The 14,390-nt window shown below is 37.2% G+C and overlaps 1 protein-coding gene across 1 annotated transcript in view; it reads left to right on the top strand.

Moving 5' to 3' along the window:
* The first annotated feature begins 6,503 nt into the window (after nt 1-6,503).
* The window catches only part of LOC145681709 (glycine receptor subunit beta-type 4-like), a 38,156-nt gene continuing 30,269 nt past the window's right edge, over nt 6,504-14,390 (top strand). Inside the window, exons 1-3 of the mRNA XM_081753323.1 lie at nt 6,504-6,617; nt 7,144-7,296; nt 12,117-12,318. Coding sequence (XP_081609449.1) covers nt 7,236-7,296; nt 12,117-12,318 — 263 coding nt within the window. The 5' untranslated portion in view covers nt 6,504-6,617; nt 7,144-7,235. The remainder of the gene's footprint in view (nt 6,618-7,143; nt 7,297-12,116; nt 12,319-14,390) is intronic.

Here is a 14,390-nt window from a genome sequence, read left to right as displayed (position 1 = left end):
CTTGCTGCGAGCAATTGCATTGTTGACATTTTCTGATATATAGATAGTTGCATGCTATTTAGAACATTGAGCTTTCATTGTATACAAAATAAATTTCGAAGCCGTGAAGTGAATTATACCGTAGTTTGTTACGAAAGAAATTCATATTCAGTGTATATAGGATCACACGTGTTAATTAATGGGTTATGGTAATTGCTGATTTTAATGTAGTTGGTAGACTGTTTTGAACAGTCTTGGGCTTAACAAGAAAGTATAGGGTGTCTAAAAATAAATCGACCTAGTAGAGAAAAGTAAATAAATAAATAAATAAATGCATGAGTAATGATAATATTATCTACTAGCAGCGTTCACCCCGCTTCGCTGCGGTCACCCCGGAACGCAATAAACTTTGTTACTTAGATAATTTTTACTTTTTCGCTTTCAAGTGATATGATAAAAACCATAGAAGATTGCAGTAAATGTTAACATTATATCGCCTGTCATTTATGTTAACCCGCCCCGCTTCGCTGCGGTCACCCCGGAAGTTTTCGCTTTCAAGTGATATGATAAAAACCATAGTAGATTGCAGTAAATGTTAACATTATATCGCCTGTCATTTATGTTAACCCGCCGAGTTACACGGTCATGCGGGTTGCATATAAATACGTTTATTTTTACCTATGATGAACTAACAAAGGATTTGTACGTTATGGACACTTGAATGGTCAATTATCTCAAGACACTGGTAATTAAAAATTAAAGTGATATGATAAAAACCATCTAGGGTCCAAATCCTAATAACCCCCCAAAAATAAAAGAAATTGGTTCAGCCGTATTAGCGTGATGAGGTAACAAAGGATTTGTGCGTTCTCTTTTATATATATAGATATAAATATATAAAGATATATAGATATAAATATCTCTTTTATATATATAGAAGGCACAAATCCTTTGTTACCTCATCACGCTAATACGGCTGAACCAATTTCTTTTATTTTTGGGGTGTTATTAGGATTTGGACCCTAGATGGTTTTTATCATATCACTTTAATTTTTAATTACCAGTGTCTTGAGATAATTGACCATTCAAGTGTCCATAACGTACAAATCCTTTGTTAGTTCATCATAGGTAAAAATAAACGTATTTATATGCAACCCGCATGACCGTGTAACTCGCCGGGTTAACATAAATGACAGGCGATATAATGTTAACATTTACTGCAATATACTATGGTTTTTATCATATCACTTGAAAGCGAAAACTTCCGGGGTGACCGCAGCGAAGCGGGGCGGGTTAACATAAATGACAGGCGATATAATGTTAACATTTACTGCAATCTTCTATGGTTTTTATCATATCACTTGAAAGCGAAAAAGTAAAAATTATCTAAGTAACAAAGTTTATTGCGTTCCGGGGTGACCGCAGCGAAGCGGGGTGAACGCTGCTAGTTAATATATAAATGTGTATAATAAAGAATGTGATTAAATAGCAAGATGCCCATGTGTATATGTGCCCAGTACGAGGTATTGATTGTATATATATATATATATATATATATATATATATATATATATATATATATATATATATATATATATATATATATATAATTCCGTAGTGTATTAATTATCACGTCAGATATTTATTTATTTATTTATTTATTTATTTATTTCAGAAAACAACAGGCGGATGCCTAATTACAGTTTTCCATCATGATAATATAATTTAAAATACATACATGATAACAAAATAATACGATTGCAAAATACTTTAAAATACATATAACATGATCTACACCTTATTTATTTAGAGTAAAATTCTGTCTATAGCTAAAAATGTCTATCTCTGGGTGCTTTTCTGACACCTTATTATACAATAAACATTTTTCTGACAGGCGATACATCCAATGCATTAGTCCTTTGCGCTGAGAGATGGAATATGCTATTATGGGGTCTGGTTGCTCTATGTGGGACGTGAAGTTTGATTTCTGATAGTAAATATTCTGAATCTACTGTACTATGTATTATTTTATGTAAGAAAGATAAAATGAAGTGAGTCCTCCTGCTTTCAAGTGATTGTAATGAATATTTGCTTTGAAGATCTTCATACTTCTCAAATTTCGGATATATCCCTGTTTCTTTATATGTTAAAAAGCGCACAAATTTATTTTGAATGTTTTCGATTTTACTTGTATATTTCTTACTATCAGAACCCCATATTATCGCTGCATATTCCACCTTAGACCTTACATAGGCAATGTATAATGTTTTGAGGACATCGGTGTTAGAAAAATCACTTCCTAATCTCATCACAAAGCCAAGGTTCCTAAAGGCCTCACCAACTACTCTGTTGACATGAATATCAAATGATAGGTTTGACTGCAGAGTGACTCCAAGATCAGTTATATAATCCACTCTTTCAATTGGTGTTTGATTAATAGTATACACATTGCGGACATAGTTCATTTTCCTGGTGTATGATACTACTTTACATTTTTTAATATTTAACAGCAATTTGTTTGATTCACACCATTGGAAAATAGAATTTATATCGCTTTGCAAAGAAATAGCTTCTAACTCCGTGGAGATACTACGATAGATTTTTAAATCGTCAGCAAACAATAGTTTGTGGGAGGATGTTATTACAGGTGGTAAATCATTAACAAATAATATAAATAATAGAGGTCCTAAGTTCGATCCCTGAGGCACACCAGAGTCTACGACATATTCCTCAGTTAGAATATTTTTGTATCGAACGCGATGTTTGCGTTGGCAAAGATAGGACGCTATAAATTGTTGAAGGTTTCGTGAAAAATTGAATGTCACAAGTTTGCTTAGAAGTATATCGTGATTAATTACGTCGAACGCCTTGGAGAAATCTGTATAAATTACGTCTACTTGTTCCTTTTTATCAACTTGATTAGCTATAAAATGTGTAAGTTCTGAGAGATTAGTTACAGTTGACCTCTTTGGCATTAAACCATGTTGAAAGGGAGATATTACTGACCGTACATGTGAGTAAATTTTTTCATATATAATAATTTCAAATACCTTAGATGGTGCAGATAGCAGTGTTACCGGTCGATAATTTTTTACTTGGTCAGTAAGACAACCTGTCTTGGGAATGGGACAGACGTCACCAATCTTCCATTTCATAGGAAACGTAGAAGAAGCTATTGACTTGTTAAAAATAGCCTGTAGGGGATGTTTCAGTATTTCTGAGCAGCCTTTAATGATGTACGGTGGTATTTTATCCGGCCCACAAGATGACCGTGGCTTAAGTTTTTTAATAGCATTCTCAACATCTTCGATGTCTATAAAGTTAATATTTAATTTGTCCAGAATTTCCGAATTATTGTATTGCTCCATAGGAATAAGATTATAAGTTGATTTATTGTGTGTTACTTGAAAATTTGCCATAAATGCATTTGCAATAGCAGCATCGTCACTCAAAGTTTGATCGTTATAGTGAAACAAATTACTTCCCGAATTACTCTTTTTATTCTTAACATACGTCCAGAAAGTCTTAGGATTGCTTATAATATTGGCCTCACAGTTGTTTAAGTATGCATTGTATGCCTTGGAAATTTCTTTTTTCGAAAGAGCTCTCAATTCTTTAAATTTGTTGTAGTGATACAGTGCGTCCCAAGAACCCTGCTTCCATTTCTTATGGTGATATAATTTGCTCTTAATTAATCTAATTATGTCACTTGAAAACCAAATTGGATAATTGAATTTAGCTCTTTTTTTCGGAATGCACCGGTCAAAAATAGAATAGAGTATATTATAGAAACAATCCACAGAGCCGTCCACAGTCAAACTACCTGTGATAGGTTCCCAATTTGTTTGTGATATTTCGCGGTACAGTTTAGCAAAGTCAGCTTTAAAAAAATTATAATCTCTTACTTCGCTTTTCGTTGTACATTTAGCATTTCTAAAGTTAATATATTTATATTCGATTAGTAGGGCTGGATGGTAGGCATCCTCGGATACAAGGGGAGGGTGTTCGTGTATGATCTCTACGCTAGTAAGGTTTGAGAGTATTAAGTCAAGTGTTTTGCCGTATGAGTTTTTAATATTATTGAGAGTTCGTAAATTATACAAATTCATTAAATGAAATAATTCTTGACAGGTTCCAGTAGATGCTAAGAAATTAAAATCAGTTCCCGTGACCTGTGAGAGATTATAAGCGCCTGTCAGAAGAATGTTACTCCCTGGTTGTAGTACGCTAAATATGTATTCAAAATATTCTCTATATGTTGATTGATTTGACCCAGGAGCAATATACACAAGACATATATATATACAAGTAACCGTATCTACAAAAACTTTTACTGTAATACAGTCCACACTAGGAATGCTTGGGGGAGGAATTTTCTGTACTCGATATTTTTTATTTACTGCTAATACAACACCACCACCCAATTTTTTACCAGAAGTAATACTATTTCTGTCAGCTCTTAACACGACATACCGCGAATCAAATAGTTCAGAGTCATTGTGACTGTCAGTAAGCCAAGATTCAGTTAATGCAATTGCCTGATAGTTGTTACTTAATACATGCCTACATAAAGATATACACGTAACTTTAATTTTTTTTCTTTCCTGGCCGATTCAAATGTGTGGTTGATCTCCACTTTGGGAATGCAGATACTGGATACGGGTTTTATTTTCTTTTTTACATTTCAAAATGACAGATAAACAAACCAAATTAAACTTTCTCCTGGGCTGGGTTACGGCAACTCCCACTTGTGCAGTTGCCTGAATCCAGATTAGGAACGTATGAGGGAACATGTGTCTCTTCCGGATCACTTCAGCATTGATTCTCAGGTAATAGCATTTAGATATGAATTACCTTTTAAAAACTATTCGAGTTCCCTCACCATATTCCCACATTCATCCAGTAATTCCTTCTCCTCTAATTTCCTCTTTCCCTCCCTTTTCTCCTTCTTCTCTCCTACCTTCTTCTTTTTTCTCTTTCTTTTCCTATTCCTAATAAAACTGAAGAGGGGTTGTGACTGGGAGTTATCGCTATTGACACAGTAACTAAATTGTTTTGATGTTTCTCTTCGGAAGTCCAATATGAATTAGTAAACCCTAAAACAAACATCTGAAGCTAGAATATTAAAGCTCATTTAGTTTAGTTTTATATTTCGACTAAATAATCAAAATTACAAGAGATTTCAATTCACAAACTAGCGACACCCTTCCCCAATCACGACGTCTTATTTCAAAGTGTTGCTATTTTCACAGCTAGTTTCTCATTTTAGATAGTGGATATTTACAACGAAGGGGAGGTGTTCGTGCACCCTCCTAAATCCGGCCCTTGGTACACGTCTCCTTTAACCTAGCAGGCATAACTGTGGGACGTTAAACTAAACCAAACGAAACCAAACTAAAATTGAGCGATTCGGTGTTCCAATTTAATAATTTTAGTTATTTCTGAAATATTTATTAAACTTACCTATTCCAGTTTTGATTTAGTCGACACATGTAATGTTTGTTGTCTACCATCAATAATACATCGTATTTAATATAGGAAAGCAAATATAATTTGCAATATAAATATGGCATGCACAAAAATATATTTGTAAAATAAGACTTACCAGCTTCGCTGGGGCTGATAATGTCTACATACTTTTATTGGATCTGTATGCATTATTTAATTGGAAGATGTAGCTGAGAATGATGCAGTGCTAGGTACGCTCTTCAAAATGTACTTTAGTTGACTTTCAGCAGTTTTGATAAGTTCAGTAAATTTTCCTGCCTCCAACTCTTCGGCAAATTTCGCGCACGACAGGTTGATATCAAAGCGAACTATAAGCTCTGCTTTAACCATGTTCATCGACAAATGATTCCTTTTGTCACTCCAAAATCATCTGAATAGAACAGAGAATAGGACTAGTAAGAGGAAAAATTACCGGATATTTAACGTCCGGTTTTGACGCCATATAAGACACCCGACAAGGAGGTCAGAAGCCGAACTGTCCGATAAAATACCGGACGGTTGGCAACCCAATTCAAGATAGAGTCGTTTGAAAAGAGTCATATTTTCAATTCCTTGTAACTTTGTTTCTGTCCATTCGACATACGTCATCGTATGACGACCGTAATATTGAACGTTAATGTACACTCATGTCCAAAATGATTGTCGCATATCTATAACTGTCTTTTTCAAAGAAAATTATTTGATAATGATTTTGCAGGGTACTTTTAATACTGATACTATGTGTATAATCGGAAAATGTATATTTGTGGTAAATTTCATAGGAAAAGAATTATAAATACGAAAATTAGAATGAGTAAAAATCAAAATGTTGCTAAATGGACAAGAAAGATTTATTTCAGTTTTATTTTTCTTATTTACTGCTCTTTTGATATGAAATTTGCCACATACATGTCTTTGCCAATTATACACTAACGTTATCGGGCGAATTTGTTTTCAAATTATATTCCTACAACAATATATTTATAGACATGCAACAATAATTTGGACATTAGCGTACTTTGGATACGCATTGCCCTGTCCATCTCACTTGCTTTATTACTGTTGCAGAACCGTCCAAATTTGGTTGTTTTTTGATGTTTATGATACTGTAACATTCTTCGTTTGCAACACTGCATGATTAGTATGCTATTGTAAGTTCTCGTTTTATATGTAAATTTGAAATATGTAGTAACCTAACGTAGTGTTATTTCAAAAACTTCAACTACTAGTTGGGTTAGTAATACTGTTAACCTTGTGGTATCACAGACAGGGGTTAAAAAAAAGGATCTGAAAAGGTAGGGGGACGCATAACATCAAGCCGTCCCCGTGCGTATCTTTCCCCATTGCATTTTTAAGAAGTGGAGAAACGCCATAGGTATATTTGGAAGTGGGGGAACGACATCCTGACGTTTCCCTTCAATTTTGTTTTACCCCTTATCACAAACAGTGCCAAACAACGTCTCTTTGGTGATAATTGCATGGTACAAAACTTACGCGTTTTCTGTTAAATAATTTGAAAGCTACAAAGGATTATGAAGATACGTAAATGGTCCATCTAATATATTATATCTAAATTGTATTGTACAGAAAATAATGCTTTTTGAGTAAAATTTAAATTTACTGCTCATTGTTCGAGTTAATTAGTAGCTAAATAATTATTATCTTTCTTATTTTCAGCGCGATATATCGCCGAGCAAGTAGATCTAGCATGGTTTGATATTCCGATAAGCCTGAGACTGTTACGAAATAAAAGCAACAAAGAAGGTGAAATGATCCTTCCTAATTATGAAGTTGAATTCCAAGTGAATAAAAGTGAGAACTACGGTAGAAGTAAGTATTAACTCATTTTTCTTCTAACAACTGGAATTCAGGATTTCCAGATTACACATTCATGAAAGATAACGTGATAAATATGATAACAAAATATCAACAACAGATAAAAAAAGAAAAAAAAACATGTTGCTACTCTGTGCAAGTGGTAAATTACCGGTTCCAGGGAGACATGTAATGTATAAAGCTCATTATAAGCATACATTAACTCTAGAACATATACATGCTTATCAAAATATTGGAATCACGGATCACTTGAAAAAAAATATCATCTTACCTGACTAATACGGTGCGCAAAGAACTACTGTGAGCCAACAAAAGAGCTCTGGCTTGTGGTGGAATGGAACTACATAGAAGTGAATAGTTTTCAGTAGCTGTGTGATACCATTCCTCATACAGCACAGTTAGGGATGCACACGAGACGAGACGAGAGAGAATATTCCTAAAAAATTCGAATCGAGACACAACTCTTCCACTAGAATAATGGGATACATTTTACGAGACGAGATAATAACATTTTTACAGCACATTTTCGAGACGAGATAGTCTCAAATCTTGTCTCGTGCGTATCAGGAAGCGCAGCATTCAGTTCCGTGAGCAAGGTTGGAGGAGTATGTGATCCTCCGGACTCTGAGATCCTAAAGTGACCACAGCTACTCAATAATCTTGCAAATTTGGCTAAAGTTAGAGGGTTCATAAACATCATTCATGAAATTACACTTCCACAGCTTTAGTATTGTGAATTGAATAAAGCCTTTTCATCTTGGAAAATTTCCATCATTAATTGAATACAATATTTAAACAATAGAGATTTACTTGGTACATCCTTACGATGAAAGAGAATTAATCGAATCATATTAGCATGTTTGCAACCATCGTTCGCACTGAATGTGTTGGTGACACGGTTAGGCAACTTCTTTCGATCTTTGATTGTCACTATAGGCTGTCCCAGATAATGATTGAGCTCTGCAGTAACTTTTCTCCTCGTTCGTTCTATGGTGTTTCTTAACGATATTCTTCAATTCTAAGCGATCCTTTTCACTGAGACTTTTCTCTCGTCCACTATTACTTTTTCCCTATGTATTTTGCCCTTAAGTAGTTACAGTACGCCAAAATCATTTTGGACACTGTTCTTGCAACATACCTATCATATTCGCCATTTTAGACAAACTTGCTCTAACTAATGTAGTACTCACAATTCATCCTCGTTTCTCCTCAGATAGGTCTCCCATTATCCGTTACCATCGCGTGCACAGTTCATCACACGCTTCTGTTCTACCTCACCTGACGCACTAAACATGATCTCACATTTCCTCAAAAGTCAATTTCTAATGTAATCATGTTCTTTGATAGTTGGTGTTGATAACATTTAAATGTTGGCAGCTTTGAGCGCCTCAATAAATGATTTTCGGCTTCGAGTACTTAAAGCCGCCCCACCAATACCTTCACAGCTTGTAGAACAACATTATCCATCCCAGGTGTTAGTTCAAGCGAAATATTCTCAAGTACCAGGACTCAAGCTACTGCTCCTTGTAATACTACACACGAATCCACAATGTTACCACTTCATCTACAGGTACTTCCATTATTTTGACAACTATCAGTAGTAGATAGAATATGGTACGTATGGATCGCTTGAATCACAAGTGGTGCAACTCTTTTTTTTTTTTTTTTTCAGAAGAGAACTTTAAAATGCAATACTTCATGAAAACTTCATATCTATTTTATGCTTGCAACCAAAACCATAATTATGAAGTTTATTTTCTAATGCTGATAACTTTCTTTTGATTTCATTTGTATAAGATATTGAAGTTGAGTCACCCAGTTCCAAACCGGCTCTTGTCCATTTGCAGAAAATATGGAAAAATGAGGAAAACTGTAGGATTTATATGTTTTGTAGAACTGGAGATACTTGAGCGTATTCATGTGAATCACATGAATACTCTCCAATACTTCTAGTTCTACAAAATATCTCGATTCTACAGTTTTCAATTTTCCGGGATTTGCTGTAAATGGACAAGAGCCGGTTTTGGAACTAGACGACACAGTAAAAAGTACTCTCCTAAAAGTTTCCAAACTTCGTGTTACATCACTCGGCGACCAAGCAAGCTCTCTCTCTCTCTCTCTCTCTCTCTCTATATATATATATATATATATATATATATATATATATATATATATATATATATATGGGACTGTGGTCGGAAGTGCATAGCTTGCTTGCCAGGGCACCCACCATCCGATCTCCAATAATAATTTGGCTTCGTTGAAATTCCGTCAGCTCTGACATGAATTACTGGCAAATGCACAAAAACACTGTCTCAACTCGAAATGAACTTTGGCATTTGTTAAGGAGACTACATGTACAGATGGTTGAATTGGGCAAAAACGCCAGCGTTACCTAAACATTCCGCTATGGCAAAAGTTTAATATCAGATACGTATTTCACAGGGTGTTTCCAAATTTTTTTTCCACACGTTGTATTTCCTTCTTAAACTTAATGATTGTGTTGCAATACCTTCTAGCTATTACATATTTTTAGGCCGTTTTTGCAATATTTACCAATATTTATTATATTTTTGGAACAGTTGACGATGTGACAATTTGACGAAGTAATGCTTTCTTTCTTTCTTTTTTTTAAGGATGTATCAGTTTCTTCGCTCCCTGAATTCCCCTTCAACTAAGAAAAATCGATAAAAGTACTTTGTACGAAATTAGATGAGGTGAAGCTCTATCCGTGCACTCTTCTAGTATCTCTAAATTACTCTTTCTCATTCGTGTCAGCAGTACATAAACTTTCGGGGGACACACTACCGGTGGGAGTAAGGTGTATAGAGTCCCACAGGAAAGCGGGGGGTCCTCCCCAGAATTTTTTTTAAATAGTCATCGTACATTGCATTTTATGCATTTTTGACCTAAAAACTAAACCAAAGTTTAAACTTTGTGTGTGTATTTTATTTTTATCTTTGACAGTCTAATGTTTTGGAAAATCTGGTAATAAAAAACACACACACACTTTACAGTTTGTTTGCTTATTTACAGTAAAGTCCAACCTTGTGTTACAGTTTTAGTTGAAGTTAAATGCTACTAAGTGTGTGTCAAAACCAAAATAAAGATAAAAGGCAGTGTAGAGTGAATACTCGAAAACGAGAAAGTTTTAAAGCAGTTTTTAAGCCTACAAGCCTACAAATAATGTAAATGACGCTCAACAATGTATAGTTAAAAATTATTATTATTATTATTATTATTATTATTATTATTATTATTATTATTATTATTATTATTATTATTATTATTATTATTATTATTATTATAGGTAAAGTAAACTCGCTTTGCTGCTCGCTATCCAAACAAAATCAGTTTGTTACTTTATAGTTTACTCCACCTTCACCTTCATAGGGTCAAAAAGTGACTGTTTTCTTTCACAATTGGAAATAAACTTCTGTGTTACTTTCTTCATAGTCACGTTGCCTAACATTATTTTGTGAACATAGCAAACTGCTACATTACTCAGCCTGTTTTGGGTCATACGTGATCTAATATTTTTGAAATATTGGAGGGAGGGATGGAAACTGTTTTACAAATATTAGGGGGACACATATTCACAGTGGGATTGACACCCGTGCTCTTTCTATGCGAAAAGCTGACGACAGACATACACAAAGACGTTAGTGTAGATTAGAGATGGCCAGAACCGGTTCCTGGTGGAACCGGTTTTCGGGTCTGAACGGATCCGGTTCTTGAAGATCCGGTTCCGGAACCGGTTTTTCGGATCCAGGCCTGGAACCGGTTCTTCGGATCCAGATCTAGAACCGGTTCTTCGGATCCAGGTCTAGAACCGGTTCTTCGGATCCAGGTTTGGAACCGGTTCTTCGGATACAGGTCTGGAACCGGTTCTGAAAACAGAACCGGTTCCTCGCGGAACCGGTTCCGCTGGAACCGAAACTTTGTTACCATCCCTACGCTAAACGCGAGCTGCTGGCAAGCTGTGAACAGTATGCTAGATGAAATGGTAGAAGCGACAGGCAGGCGCCCAGGCGGCGGCAGCTTGTCTCATTTGGCTAAATAAAGTGGGTAACTGGCAAACTCATTGGCTAAACAGGCAAACTGGCCAACTCATTTGGCTAAACACCAAAATTTTTTTCTGGGGGCACAAGCGGGTCTGGGCGGGGAAGGCACAAGTGCATGGTCCTCTTTGCATTATGTTTGAAGGTGAACTTTGTGCTTCCTTTACGGGTCTTTGGGGGCTTTCAGATCCAGATCTGGAACCGGTTCTTAAGATCCGGTTCTGGAACCGGGTTTTCAGATCCAGATCTGGAACCGGTTCCTAAGATCCGGTTCTGGAACCGGGTTTTCAGATCCAGATCTGGAACCGGTTCTTAAGATCCGGTTCTGGAACCGGGTTTTCGGATCCAGGTCTAGAACCGGTTCCTAAGATCCGGTTCTGGAACCGGGTTTTCGGATCCAGGTCCGGAACCGGTTCCAGAACCGGTTCTGAAAACCGGATCTTCGAGAACCGGTTCCTCGCGGAACCGGTTCCGCCGGAACCGGAACTTTGTGGCCATCCCTAGTGTAGATAGAGAAAACCACTAATTTCATATAAGTGATTAAAACTAGACTTAGTACCAGTGATAGAAGAAAAACAGTATTCTGTAATGGGATTCAAAACTATATCACCATGGAAAATTACTTACTGGCACAAGAAGTACGATACATGTAAGAATGTAAAGTGTAGAATAAGGTATTACTAATAATTTCAAGTAATTAAATGAACAATGTTATACTTAAAAAATCACTTTTTATTTTATCTATGTTTCAAGAAGGTGGACCTAAAATTTTAGCCTTCAAGATGGTGTTCCATCGTAACATCATAAGCCATGTATTAGTTTCATATTTCCCAAGTACTCTTCTGGTTATCATCTCATGGTTCAGCTTTCTGGTTCCTCCAGACATTGTGCCTGGAAGAATGGTTCTACTGGTAACAAACCTTCTCTCGATCATCACTATGTTCTTCTCTGTAAGGTAAGATTCAAGCTATTATATAATGTCAAATTTTATAAAAGAAAATGAGGACCAAATGATGTTTGTGGTTCATTTCTAGCGTGTTTGATTTACCAGAATAGGGTCATTTGTAAATGGTTGACCCAATACAAAACTTTGCAGACGTATTCAAAAAGTTTTTAGTGACATACTACAAGTGTTCTACATGTACCCTCCCTAGCAATTCTTCAAATATTAAATCGATAATCAAATTCTTCCCACACTTGGTGTAGCATATACAGATGGTGATCAGAAAAATGGAAACACCTGTAGTTGGCAACACGTCAGATATATGGGTTGGCAGTGGTGTCGTGGCGCCCGCAGCGCCGGACCGCTGGTGGTGGTGCGTTAGGTCGGTCTCCATACTACATCAGGTGCAGTGGAACAGCAGTGTCCAGTGGCTGCAGGAGACGGAGGTAGTGTCAAATGGGTGACCTCTCAGATTTTCAAAGAGGGAAAATTGTTGGTGCGCGGTTTTGTGGAGTGAGTGTGACGGCAGTGGCTACTGTGTTAGGTGTGTCGCGTGGGACAGTGTCGAAAGTGATGACGGCCTACACAACACACGGGAAAACCACATGGGGGAAGCGGAACAGTGGGCGGAAGAAAATCATGAGTGACAAGTCACGCCGGGTATTAAAGCGTGTTGTCACGCAGAACCTTCGTGCCAGTGCGGAGCAAGTGACGGAGGAACTCAATCAGCACCTCCGCCATCCTGTTTCGACAATCATAGTCCGCTGCGAATTACATGACATGAACTTATGGGGTCGTGTTGCACGGGCCAAACCGCTCATCAGGGACCATAACGCTTTCGCACGCAGCAAATGGTGCCGCGACCATGCAACCTGGACCGTTCAGGACTGGAAACGTGTAATATGGTCGGATGAGTCATCCTTCACCCTATTCCCAACCACGGGCCGTGTTTATGTGTGGAGAATGCCCAAAGAAGCTTATGATCTGTAGTGTCTCCGCCCAACTGTGAAACATGGCGGCGGCTCGGTGATGCTGTGGGCCGCCATATCATGGTTTTTATTGGGTCCTGTGGTCACACTTAGCGGACGAATCACTGCCAACGATTATGTCGCAATTTTAGGAGACCACTTGCATCCTATGGTCCGGATGTTGTTCCCGGACAATGACGCCATCTTCCAGGATGATAATGCACCCATTCACTCAGGTGGCGTTGTTGCAGCGTGGTTTGAGGAACATCGGGATGAAGTTCAACACCTCGTCTGGCCCGCCCAATCCCCAGATCTCAACATAATTGAACATCTGTGGTCCGTCTTGGAAACACGACTCCGGCGACGATTTCCACGTCCATCCTCTCTCACAGAACTGGTCGATGCTCTACACGAGGAATGGTGTAAAAATTCCACTTGCTACCATTGACGACCTCTATGCCTCCATCCCACGTCGCATCAAGGCTGTTCTGAAGGCGAAAGGTGGCCCGACACAATATTAATCTGGTAAGTTGCAATTTCGTTCAGGTGTTTCCATTTTTCTGATCACCATCTGTACATAAATCCGTTGGAAAGCGCTATTGATGCGAGCTCTCGGTTCTATTAGGTTTGTTGGTAGAAGAGGCGTAAACACTGTCTTTCACATAACCCTACACAAAACAAATTACATGAGATTAGGACCGAAGAGCATGGAGACCATGACAGGAATTGCTTATCATCATCCTCACCACGACCAATCCATTGGTTTTTCAGTAGTCTGTTTAGCCACCGTAAGCCGACCAGTTGATTTCTTTTTACAGCCATCCTGATGCTATAAACTCTGCATTCTATCGCCGAATGGATTTGACAATTGGTGAATCTTTGTTGAACTTCGTTGGAAAGTGTCGTTATACCGTTAGGACAGACTGATATGATGAAACTTGAGCACATAGGCTTTCTCTGTGCCTGTCCCCATTTTGAATAAATGCTCATTGCCGAGCTCTTGTAGCAAAAATCACAAGTTAATCTGCAACATATACATTTTTCTTTTTTTAAGTTTTCTTTTCAATTCGTCTGCAAAGTTTTCTGATAATATGTCTAACAATAAAGCTACAGTGA

Source organism: Thermobia domestica, chromosome 3, assembly GCF_964235325.1.
Source record: "Thermobia domestica chromosome 3, izTheDome1.hap1.1, whole genome shotgun sequence".
Classification (NCBI taxonomy): domain Eukaryota; kingdom Metazoa; phylum Arthropoda; class Insecta; order Zygentoma; family Lepismatidae; genus Thermobia; species Thermobia domestica.
This window is presented reverse-complemented; position numbering and strand designations above follow the sequence as displayed.